General features: G+C 46.2%; 1 protein-coding gene across 1 annotated transcript in view; it reads right to left on the bottom strand.

Moving 5' to 3' along the window:
• INSRR (insulin receptor related receptor) overlaps positions 1-13,246 on the bottom strand; it is a 627,856-nt gene that overhangs the window by 28,400 nt on the left and 586,210 nt on the right. Inside the window, exon 16 of the mRNA XM_085637005.1 lies at positions 9,168-9,238. Coding sequence (XP_085493131.1) covers positions 9,168-9,238 — 71 coding nt within the window. The remainder of the gene's footprint in view (positions 1-9,167; positions 9,239-13,246) is intronic.

Below are 13,246 nucleotides of genomic sequence, written 5' to 3'. Positions count from 1 at the left end.
CTTATTCGTTATGAGTTAAAGGTGAGATAGGACAGTTTTCTGTTATTTAAGCTGCATGTCGGTTTCCCAGCTTCGAGGTCGACCACTCTAGCCGTATGGCTACATCCCCTCCGATCTTATCAGAGAAACACCAAGCAGGGCCGGCTTTAGCGCTGGTGGCGCCCTGTGCGACAATGTTTGTTGGCGCCCCCCATTGGCGCTCCCCACAGACTCCCTCACTGCTACCCCTTAACAGTGCCACCTAAAGTCTCCATAAGTACACTCTCTCAGGTGTATTTAATAGCGCCTCCTATACCAGTGTAGGGTGTCTGAGCACTTTACATCACAAACACTACACAGAGACAATTAATCATAGGTGTGTAACTCAGTGGATGGGAAATGTTGCATCAGACAGAGGTTTTGAAGGTGTAGGAGTTGCACGTCAGCCATACTGGTAGGCAGTATAGTTTAAGAGTGCTCGGTCTGGAGAAGCCCAAACTCGGAATTTAAAACTTAACACCATGGTTGGGGGTTAAATTTAATAATAAGGATTTTTTTAACCCAAATGAACCCTTTTTGAAACATTAGAATAATAAAAGACAGAGGAAACATCATAATGCTCTAATCTATACCTTGCAGTCTGCATGCAGGTCTTTGATGACAGTTATTTCTCGCTGTTTCATGTTAGGATTTTAACATCTACACTTCTAGTAACACAAAGATCTCTGTAACAAAAGCACTGCCCTAATTAAACTATATGCACTTTGTTATCTGCATGGTACACATTCTTTGCAGCAGGCAGATTAACCCTCTGTGCTACCATAAAATGAGTTAAAACTTCCACTTGACAAAACTCCTTCTCTCTCCAGGAAGATCATCAATCACCGAGTTATCTTGACATTTTTATTTTTGTATAAAAATTGTGGAGGCCAGCAATTCAGCAGCAGGTGGTTTTGAACCATAAGATTCTTCCAAACACAGCGGCCCCTTGAAGAGTTAGCACCCGGTGCAGTGGCACCGGTCGCACCGCTCTAGAGCCGGCCCTGACACCAAGGGGCCACTCTGAACCCATGACGCAGTGTCCTGTTAGCAGGCAGTGCAGACTGCGTTCATCCTACTGCACAGAAAGAAGGCCTTTTATCACGTTCCCAACATCCTACACGTAGACATGTAACATCCATATAGTACGTGCATAGAAGAAATTTTAGCTATGAAACATAATGACGCGTTTTCTTCAGAAAAGTGTAATCCGCTTACCGCTGGTGTATACCGATAAAGACGTCAAACATGTCTGTCTGGAAAAGAGGGACAAAATGAACTTGTAACAAAATAACTTTCTGGGGCTGCACTATTGAGCAGCCCAGAGGCGCAACTAGAGCCAAATTTCAGGGGGGGTGTGCTTCTAAAAATTTCGGGGAGGGCTGATTCTTCCTTTAATAGGCAAAGTAGAGATGCAGGGGCTCTAAGAAGAGGTGAAAAACAACAAAGCCTCATTAACAAGTAAATGGTCTTTTAAAGACCTGTGAAGTACTCGGGTGCGGCTGTGTGTGTGCCCGAAAAGCTGTCTCAGCCCGGACTGCCACTCACACAATGGGCGTTGCGCGCCTGGAGCGGCCACACAACATTGTGTGCACATGCGCCGGGTGCGACTGTTGCTGGCCGGGACTGGGTACCCCATTCCCGAAATATGTAAACATATTTAGGAAACATGGGAACCAAAAACCCACATAAGTGTGCAGTGATTCCACAAAGTGAAGAGTTAGCCCCTCTCCGCTGAAGACGACGCAGCAAATGAACATGGAGTTGTGGTTCGCCTGTCTGTTCATATGCACATGACACCTCTGGAGTTTACAGATAGCACTTTGGAGGGTGAACGAGGTCACAGGGACCCTTGTGAAACAGAGTGCATATGTGCAAAAGCCAATAGAGCAGCCTGTGTTGCACTAGCAGTCTTAGCAGAGAAAGACCAACAGAGGCCGCAGTCCCAGGCAAATCATGGAACTGCCCTCTCATTGCACAAGTGGTGATTTATTGTTAGTATAATCAGGGTATTTCAGAAGGGGACAAACATTTGCAAGCCCTTCTAAAATCCCATGTTAAAGTACACAATAATAGGTGCCATTACGAACAGCCGCGGTCGGCAGCATGACTCGCGTCCCGCGAGTCCTGCCGCCAGCCGCGACTTAACATGGCAGTTGCGGGTAGGGGACTCGGGGGTAGGGGTCACAGTGGGGGTTGTAATAAAAAAAAAAAACTTACCTTACCGGGTCCTGAGTCCCGCGCCGCCTCAGCTCTTGGCAGGGGCCGGGTCCCGCATTAATATTTTCCCAACAGGAAACAGCCACTGGCAGCCTCACTCCCCTACCCTCCCTTAAGCCAATCACAACGCTGCAATGGCAGCGTTGTGATTGGTGGAGATGGCGCCCAGACGTGCGCCTTTGGGGAGGCCATTTTGCAGCCTATGCAGCCTACATAGAGAAAAGGCAGAGAGTGTGCATGACTGGTTTGGTAGGCCCCAGAGGGCTGACGAAATAGTCAGGGCCCACAGCATTGGGCAAGCCACTCCTCCTGGACCCACCCATCCGCCCTCCCACAACCAGGCATACCCTTCTGCTTTCTCGTAGTGCAAGAAGCAGAAACATAAAATGTATTTAAAATACCATTTTATATTTCTGCTTCTCGCACTGCGAGAAAGTGGTGAGACAACACCCCTCCGTCCTTATGGAGGAGCCGCCACTGAATTCAGCCCTCAATCAATTGTATGCGCACCAAAAAAGGGTTCCTGCAAGTATACAGGATGAGTTTGTTCTCTAGAAATGATTGTGTAGTAAGACATTGCTCCAATGACCTATATTTTGGAACAAGCAGAGAGCTTTCAAGAGTGTGCGCCCACAGTGAACTGACGCTTCCAAATTGAAGAAAATAAAGAAAATGCCTTCAGCGCAACCATCACCATCACTGGCCTACTGTAGGGTTTTTAAAACACTAACTCCTTAAGGAACACATGCTCCACTGGCAATCAAGTCAATGTATGAGACAACACTGGTGCCACCATAAGTTCCAACAGCAAACCTCACTCCCCAGCGATGCGGTCTCATTCCTATTACAGAAGTTAGAATTGTTTTCTGCACTGGCAATTGCAATAGATATATTTTCTGGAAGATTCCTCATTTTATGAAAAATCATTCCAGGCACCAGACTGGTCTGGAAAAGGTTTTTTCCAAGCAATATATCTCCACCACTACGGCGGTCCATGCTGTGGACCATGTGGCTGTAGCTGTGACTCCCCAACTGGATAGGACAACACTGGTGTATAATAAGAGGCAACCAACAAAATTGCATCAGTTGTTGTTTGCCGTGCTTCGACGCATGGCAAACATCAACTGGTGTGATCTTGCCGGTTGCCTCCTATTATACACCAGTGTCGTCCTATCCAGTGGGGGAGTCACTGCTACAGACACATGGTCCACAGCATGGACAGCCGCAGTGGTGGAGAGATGTGCGGGGATCTAGAGCTCTCAGTGTCTCACTGACAAACTCCTGCAGCTTTTAAGTTAAATATTTCATCTGAATGTTTCAGGTTCAAGCCCTAATGTAGGATCTGCAAGAAGATTTCCCTTTCTGACTCACATTTCCTTTGGATGTGTTCTATGATGGGAGCACCTCCGTGCACCTGAAGGTCATCTAGGTAGTGGCAACTTGTGTCATTTGTAAGTTGTGGGGCATAAAAGTTGGGTATGGTTTTTATATAGCGAGAGCGAGCTTGATGGACAAACGTTGGGCTCAGGGATCTTCCCGTGAGAAAAATTTGAAAAAAATGGCAAACTGTTCATTTTATAGCAAATTTTAATAAAGAATTGAGGGGGTCATTACGATGACGGACGGACTTCAGTCTGTCTGCCATCGTATCTTATTTGGGACCACCTGCCTACAAGGCGGTGGACCCACAGGGCAAATTAAGATGCGACCGCCACCGTGGCAGTCGCATTGCCCATGTTTTGTATTGCAGCAGGTGCTGCACTCTGCAGCACCCGCCGCAAGACAAAACAGACACCCCACACATATCCCTGCACTAAGCGGCAGGAACCATGCGGTGCCTCCCACATGGTGCAGGGATAAGTAGGGGGCAACATAAGTGCCCCCCAGTGCCAATGTCCCTGGCCCAGGGGCTTAGGGGGCCCACTACAGGCCCCCAAATCCATTTCCGACTGCCGTTTTGTGGCGGGTTGACGGCCGCAGAACGATCAGCAGAAAGGGATATTGTAATCCCTACAGCAGTGCCTAACAGGCACAGCACCCATTCTTGGTTTCTATCTGAGCTCTGTTATTGCATCCTGGTGTGGAACACAACTGACATACACCTAAAACCTACCAAAACTATTGGAATTGTCAATGGTTGTTAGGAGTTTGAGATAAATGAGTAACAACAATGATTTTGTTGTAAATAATTAATATTTGAGATGTTTCAATTCTGAACTTTTGAGACTGTGAATTAAATATTATTGTGGCCTGGGGAAGGAGTATTGGTGATTAGTTATATGCACCTAATGTGAGACATGTATGTCCTTTTTCTCTCCACATCTCGTCCATCTTAAACCTCATCTATTTCCTCTGGCGCACCCTATTTTCACTTTCCGCTGAATACCCTTCCTTGCATCTCTTTTACTTCACATCCCCCAAAAATACTAAGGGTGGGCGGAATTAGCAAAATTGACTTTCGCACATTAACGCGAAATTGTGCAAAATTTCCGCGAGCATTCGAAACTTTCGCGAAGATGCGGAGACTGCTTTTCCCGCCCGTTCGCAATGTGTTTTTGCGTGCTCGCGGGGAAATATATCTCCAACTTGCCCATGCGGTCGCTAAGGGGCGCGGCCAACTTGCTCGCGATGCTTATTTCCTGTTCGCGATCGCAATGAATTGTTCGCGATCGCAAACTCTCGCGGGAAAGCGCGACCGGCTACCAACAATCCAACATCTTGTGGCGCTCGTGAACGGATAGGAAAACTCGTCGGCGAACGCAGGGACCCGGTAAGTCGCGACCACGCGCGCGAGAATGCATTTTTAAAGCGCGAACAAAATACTTCCGTTTCGTGGCAGGTTGCGAAAGTTTTGACATTTTCGCGCTCTCCGCGGAACGCGAAAATGTCAAAATATCGCAAATTCCGCGAGCGGAACCAAATTTACCTCCCAGGCCTAAAAAACACAAGCAAGCACTTGTTTTTCTTTCATTTTCGTCTTGTCAATATTTTGACAACTGTGTATTCTCTTCACACATATTTACACAGATTTCAATTGCAACTGGAATTCTTGACCATTTCTTTGTGTGCCCTGCAGAGACGATACCCCACTGACAGGCTCTGTGAGAAACTCACACTTCCTTCAACTTCAACGCCAGAGCTCTAAATTGCGGCCCTTTACCTGGCATGACTCATTTCAAAGTATGCACTATACAATAGCAAGATGCACGAAAAAACACAGAAAGACAACATAATGGCAATAGCTAACACTCTTAGGGAATGCAGGAATAAGTAAAACATGTAAAATAGAAACAGGAACTACATTTCTGACATGCGTTACCTTAACGTTTTTAACACTCGTTCAGAAATCAATGAGTGTTTTTGACATAATGCTATGGACATGAATATAGGGCCCGACAACAGACCATTTCAATGTCTGTTTTAAAACCAAATCACGCAGGCAGATTCCCAGAATTACACAACCACAAACATCTACCATGCTACATCGTCTTGAAAATCAAAGTATTACCAGAGTGGAGAGAAAGCGTTCTAGAACTATTGCGCCAATCAATCTAAATAAACCAGGACAGTAATAAGCACCAAGTATGCACGCCATATGCTAGACATGCAAACTCACAGCATTTAACGATTCTTAACATTACTCTGCTATTCCACGGATCAGGACACTGGATGCACATATCCCTGTGTTCTTAACTCCTTCAAAAGCTGAGGATATTTGGATCAACTTTGCCATGAGCACAAGTCTGCTGGACCTTTGGATCAACTTCGCCAGGGAACAAATACAGCAGTTTCACTTCCAAAGGGGCCAGCGACCTACAGCCTGCAGTGTCACTGTGGGGGAGGTCAGCGATGCATGACCAGATGTATCAGCACAATATACCCAATGCAAGTTATCATGACTACTTATTACCCAGGACAGGGTGCCAAATCTCACTAGCCTCGCTCGCATCCAGTCCTATCCTGTGACGGATGGGAAAAGGTAGGATCTATGCCAGTGTTTGAAGTCTGGCCTCATGCAGGATGCAACCTGCAATGACTGAAACCATGAAGCCAGCAGTGTTACCGGCTTACAGTGGATATCATCTAACACAGGAGTATGAGGAGGAGACACTGCAGTGAGTCGGCCTCCAAACTGGGTGGAATAAAATCCATCAGAACTGACTATCTCCGGTGTGTAGGGGAAAAACTGAAAAAGGTAGGGAGTAACCTAAGGTGCGGACTAATGCAGTTTAAGGACAAAAACCCTCACCAACCCATTAGGTCATCAAGCCCCCTGGCACCAATCCAATGGATTTGGGAGTAGGCTTCTATTCTCTGGTTATTCTGGGGAGCCTGGGGGAATCAAATGATGAATATATCCCTAATCAACTGGTCTGGCCTTTCTCAGTGTGAGTGTTATGTGCAGATGAGTTTGGAGCACATCTTTGGGCACTTTTTATGCAGAGATTTTGTTGTACTGTAAACTAATCTTGCCATCTCAATCGTTTTATTTTCAGGTCTACATCACAGATCATTGGAGGCAGACACCCCACATCAGAGAACAGACGCCAGATGTGGGTTGTACTAAATTAATTATTCATATGTGGTATCTACACTTATTTAGAGCAGAGAGGGCGCCCCGGTCCTGAAGAATGTCACTGACAGCTCATTATAGGGTCTACTAGGCAGAACCATGTTGATATTTGCTGCTGGGCAGAATTAATATCCACTCTTCTTTTAAGGCCGCAATTGGGGGACTCAATTAATGTAACTATTCCGCCCAGTTGCCTGTTTTAATCACTACACTTTCAAAACCTCTCTTTACTTAACCCTCACAATTAAGGAGACAAGACAGGTGGAATAGCGATATATGAAGCTTGTACCAAAATTCACTGGATTAGTGCCAGGAGGGGTTCGATGATGAAGCATGCCACCCAGGGTGAGGGCTTGCGTTCCTAAACTACAATAGTCCACACACTAGTGTACTTCCTACCTTTTTGTTTCCCCCCTACACACCAGAGACAGTCAGTTCTGATGAGTTTTGTTGCTACAGTGCATGTCACCTTAGACTCCCATAGCACTGAAGAGCTTTAGAAAGGTAAGCCCTGTGTCATGTGTCACATTGCAGACTGCCTAGCTTCTAGCTCCTTGCGCAGAGAAAGGTGGAGGAAGTAGCCTGGGACAGGCAGCTCAGACTTAAATACATCGAATTATTCAACATTATTTAATATTTTTGCAGTAAAGATGGGGTGCAGCCCCAGAGCCCTAAAGCGGAAACCACCCCTGTATCTAGGAGTAAGAGAGGGCAAAGTTGTTTCTAACACCCACAGGGAGATGCCAAAGTGATCTCCTTTGCCCACTATTAAGAGTGGTCAGATAACTATCTCCTAAAAGTTATTTTCATAAGCAGAACACATAAAGTGCCATAAGACGGAGAAGTTGTCTTCTTCTCCAAGGAAATGGTCTCGATCTCAGCAACACTCGGAGTCTTAATGCTTTTCCCAAATACCAGACTACCTCATTGACTGACAAGATTCCAACATTGAAAAAGATGAGATGAGTTTCTGGGTCCATCGGCCAGCCCTGCACAGGTTGAAGTCTTTTAGCTTGCGATTCTAGATCTGTTCATGGCAGCTCCTGTACCTGCTAAGTGAAACGCAAGGGGGAGGACATTCTTGCAGGTTTGGTGACTCATGGCTTTGAATTGGATGCCTTCCAATGGCGCATCTCTATGGTCTCTAATTATTCAGAACCTCCAGTGGCACCAACACAGACCCTGGCCATGCAGCCGACTACATAGTCGCTCTCAAAGCTTTTGATATTGGAAGAAATTGTTTGTTGGGAAGAAAGAAATATTAAGGCAAATTCAGCAATGGTCCATTGACCCAGCACCACCTCCAATGTCCTTGCAATGCTCGATATAGATTGTGGCCACACGCAGGATGAGGATTCGGAGGCTGATAACCGCTTTCCCATTATAATACTGATGTTTGCTTATATCTGGACCTAGGGAGAGCAAAAGATCTTGACACTTTACCAGAAATGCACATATCTTACCTCTCTTACCCTTCTTCAGAGGAGTTTATTCATGTACAACTGTAGTACAAAAAACAGCTGAAGCCTTAGAATTGACCAGTCCCCCGTAGAGGACAAGATCATGCACTACACATTTTCATGTGAAGAAATGCATAAACCTGATTCAATAACTTAACGCACAATTCTATGGTAGAATGCCCAATGTTTCGCATTGGACTCCTCAAACCTTCACATCCTTCCCGAAACCAACACACAAAACAACTGAACCACACCATTGCCTTAAGAGGAATTATTTAATATCACAAAATAGTCAATGACTTTGAAACACGCTTCTGAATGACAAAATACACTCTCACTGAAATAACGGGACTGGCCAGCAAATAAGGTCATGGTAACAGACTCCCAATCAAGCAACAAGCCCACTCGAATTTCTCTCCGCTGACGGTCACATAATACCCAACACCCAGGTGCAAACTTTCACAGACTTTAATTTCCAAAATCGATCCATCATCACAATGCGATAGTTTTTTTTAATTCAATATTTCCACCTCAAGTGGTTTTTGTATTTCTAAAAAATTAAGCATGATCGCCAGAGAGTACCATCTTCCAAGATTAAATGTGGGTGTACTCCTCAAGAAGGTAAAGACTTCGTCATTGAGAAGAAGCGGGCTTTAATGGCATATGCTCCTTTTCAGTGGCTGAGGAACTTTCGAGCAGCCTATAGGCCTTCCCCTGGTAAAGCTGTTGTGGAGATCTATATATGTTGTACTTTGTAGTCCCAAGAAGGCCTTTGTTCTACTACAATGGTTTTTCTGTAAGGTGTAGAATTTCGTTGACAAGCTAGCTGACTGTCGGGAGCGATCAGTTGTCATCTCTAGAGCTTACTCATTCAGGAATTGAGGTTTGATACTTACTGTCAGAAGCGCTGAAATACTCTGGATTGACAGAAGCGTAGAGAGTGCCGCTGGGATAGCCATCGTTGTTTCTGGAAAGAAAAAACAAGAGCTGTCAAATGGGACTGTCAAGAAAATGCAGCAGAAGACAAGTCACTGAAGAGGACTCCACTATGGTGGAACATATGGGTCTAGAAATAGAACGAGAATTTAATTCTAAAAGAACAGGTGATCTCTTTCCCCTCACCCCTCAATATCCCAAAGTTGACCTAACTCACTCACTTCACTCACAAACCATAAAGAGCAGGAACTCTGCTTGCTGCCACATCTTGAATAATATACATTTTATTTCTTGTGCCCATCAGTGGTGGCTGTTAATTTTAGCGGGGGGTGCACACAGCACACATACACCTCGCTCACACCAATTCATTCACACACAACATTCACTAACAAATACACAAACATTCATACATACACACATGCACCAAACAAAAACAAAAAACACATAAAACTTACCTCAACATCAGGTCTCAAACAGGGACGTCTGAGTGGTCCCAGGAGGATTGGGAATTCTGCCTTTCCCCATTGGCTGGCCTTAGTTGTGCCCATGAGGGAGGACAGCAGTCCCAAGTCTAGGAGGGTACAGGAGGGAAGGCAGCAGTCTCAATCTCGTCACAGAGTGGGATGGGATTAATGAGACTGCTGACCCACCTCTGTGACGAGGCGTCACTGATTGACACTCGGCCCTAGGCATTTCAGGGCTTAAAATTGAAGCGCCCCGGTCCCAGCCAATGGATGACGCTGCCCTCTGTCATGAGGGTGAGGACCTCGAAGCACTTTTGACAGACTGAGGAGGTCACTCCCTCAGAACTGTGAAATTGGCAGCCTGCTGAAGTTCAGGTCAGGCAGCCAGGAGACTGCATATTTAGTGCAAGTCTAGCTCTTGGCTGCCTGACCTGACCCAGAAGGGTGCCTGTCTGGCTGATGATCTTTGTTCAGCCCGATAGACACTATTCTTACCTGGTGGGTGTGTCACCTCAACCTGTACAGATGGGCCGCAGCTGGTACCCATCATGTACACATAACTGTGGGCCAACAACGATTTCAAAACAAGCGTAGGACAATACACTGTGCCGACTTGAGAGTTTCACACAATGAGTTTGAATTGATGAATGAATTCAAATAAAGGATCCTCCTGAAAGCGACCATCAAGGCACGTAAAACAAACTCACATCAGATATAGCAACATTTCAGGTAGCACAGGGTCCAGTCAATCAATAGAAAACAAGGCACAGAATATTGGGCATATATCTGACTAGGTTCTCAAATTATTTACATATGCATTTTATTGTAATTGCATTTATATAGCACTTTACTACCCATGATGAGGTGTTGAAGCACTTTATGCCGGGAAACACGCTGCTCCGGTACCCAAGGTTAGAGATTAGTCCTGTGCTGTTGGTTATTTTGGTTACTGGTATTCGTCTTGTGCACTCAAGCCGAGGATTCCATGCATTTTCTCCAGTTTCTTTATGGTGGATTAAATTAAAAGGAGGTTAGGTGTGATTATTAATGTATGGAGGGATATGAGAGTTCATGCAGATGGTTGGTGGAGTTCATAGATGAGACAGAGGAACTTAGGTGGAGATGGATTACAGGGGTATGACTTTCAAAGAAGGAGAGGCTGCAAGTTTTTTAAATGAGCTGTAGGCAATTAGTAGAAATAAAATGACAGGGATTAGGGCAAACATGAGTATGAGCACTGGAATCAGGTGAACAGTCTGTTCACTGCTAGGCGGCCACCAAACCACTACCGCCACCAAGGACAGCTGATCAACTCAGTGAATTTTAGCATAAAGTAATTGTTGTGCATATGTACAAGAACAATAGACTGCCCACAAAGGAATCAGCAACTCTCAAGACCATAACAGCATGAGAAAATATATATGTAATCTCTGGAGTGGATGTCTTGTGACGTCCATTCTCAAGTTTATCACGCAGTAATAATTACAAAAGCAAAGAGCGATTTAGTTGGCTGCATCTAGTTTGGCATAGCACAACGCGGAGGGGGAGGAGAGCTTCCCTGGACAGTGGAAGTGTGTTGCCTACATTTGTGTGACTGCACAGTAGAGATCCAGACACTGAGGTGAGGAGACTTGTGAATAAGCTCCCTTTAGTACTTTTTTTAAAGACTTTGTTAACAAGGAGCCGCTGATTCGACTTCCTGAAGCACTGCCCATTGGCAGATTGAAGCATTAGTAGTGGGACTATAGTGTTTTCTGTGCAGGGTGCAGGGGACCCTTTAAGGAAGACAAAATGCTAGGTCTCACCTAATCACATCATCAGTTGGGGAGCCAGGTGAAGAAACATTTGTGAAATTCAGGGTTATTGGTTGCGCTATCTAAGGCCTGCCTCACTAGAACTTCCCAGTAGTTAGAAGTTGATGCAATCAATAACAGGCCTTAAATCTCAGTTACCTGAGGCAGTACTAGGGAGGAAGGCCTTAGAAAATGAAACCACTAGCTCTCATTGTCACAGACGTTCTTGGAGATGTAAAGACTTCATGTAATAGCATTGCACGAGACAAGATATTATTTAAAATTATTTAAAATGTATTACTTCATGGGATCAGCTGATGGCATCCAGTCATTGGCCAACACACCTGGTAACATCCATCATGTTGTGCTGAGCTGATCCTATAGAGACAGTTGGTGAGGCAGGATGGTGAAGGGGCCTTCTAAATCTGAACAAGCAATTGCTTTCCACTTCCCAATCCCAAGTGTTCACATGGTGCAGGGGTATTACCTCTCAGCCTACCATGCATGCAGTGCCGATCGAGGGGAAAATAGTGGAGAGACGGACATGGGTCCCATGAATCTCTCTCCTTGGAGCAAACTAGCTCTGCCAAAAGAGGGACACTGGGGATTCCCACATGAGTACAGTGCATGTGCACCCCTGTGTGGTATAAGTGAAGAAACTACCATGATTTCCCATTTTCGGGTGGATGCGATCACTCTTTGAGGAAGGTAATCCATGGGATTCCTGAGGTCTGGCATTCTAGGAAATCTCATGGAAGCCCTGCACTGTTGGCATCCATGGTATAGCAGCGGAGAATACTGGTGATCGCACATGTCCGGGAGTGGCGGGGATGCAGGCAGCTCCAATGTTCCACCAAGTACCCATGAGTCAAGCATGGCAGAATAGGACCATCAACACCATAAAGCCATTGTCTAACAACGCACTGCCCAGGCGAGCAGGGGTGTAGTCTACACTTTCATAAACAGGGTGCCTTCGCACACGGCCTAAAAAGGGCCAACGGGCGAGGAAATGCAGAGTTGTTCCTCAACTTTGCATGAACTTCTGTGGATGCAAAGAATTTCATGGAAAATCATTACAGCTCTAAACATATAAGGTATGCAGGCGCGGATCGTCCATTGGGGCGTAGCCCCCCCGCCCCGCGCACCCGCCCACGCCCGCAGCTCCCTCGGTGTCTCTGAACTTAGTTTACTTAAGTTCAGAGACGCCGAGGGTGGGGAAAACTAACTGACAATGCATGTCAGTCAGCATGACGTCGGACCGTGGGCGGTCCGGCGTCATGTTGACTGACATGCATTGTCACAAGCCAGGGAAAGGCAGCACAAGTGCGCATGAGTGGGCATGGAGATTAATTTTTACTCCGTGCCCAGTCATGCGTACTTGTGTTTTTACTGCCTTGCGCATGCCCATTAGGAGCCCCTCGGTCTCCTAATGGGCAGGCGGCGGGTGTAGCATAAGCTGTGCCCTCAGCTAATCCTGGTGCTGCTGGCAGCGCCAGGATTGGCTGAGAGGGGTTGGCAGGCCCCTCCTCCAGTACCGTTAGTGAAGGCGCCCAGGGGATCAGAGGTCTGAGAGCGAGGTGGCGTGGCGTGGACCCGTGGACCGGCTGTGACTGAGGTAAGTTTTTTATTTTTAAATATTTCATTCCCCCCCCGTGCGCGACCCTCCCCCCCCGTGAGCCGCGACTGATCGCGATAATTACCATCAGGGTGTCTAATGAGGGGACAGGCGGGAGACTGAAGGTACGGGGCTCACAGGGGGGAAAGCGCTTGGAAGCGACCGTA

This window comes from Triturus cristatus, chromosome 12 (assembly GCF_964204655.1).
Source record: "Triturus cristatus chromosome 12, aTriCri1.1, whole genome shotgun sequence".
Classification (NCBI taxonomy): domain Eukaryota; kingdom Metazoa; phylum Chordata; class Amphibia; order Caudata; family Salamandridae; genus Triturus; species Triturus cristatus.
The sequence above is the reverse complement of the archived record's forward strand: the minus strand, read 5'-3'. Positions and strand labels throughout refer to the sequence as shown.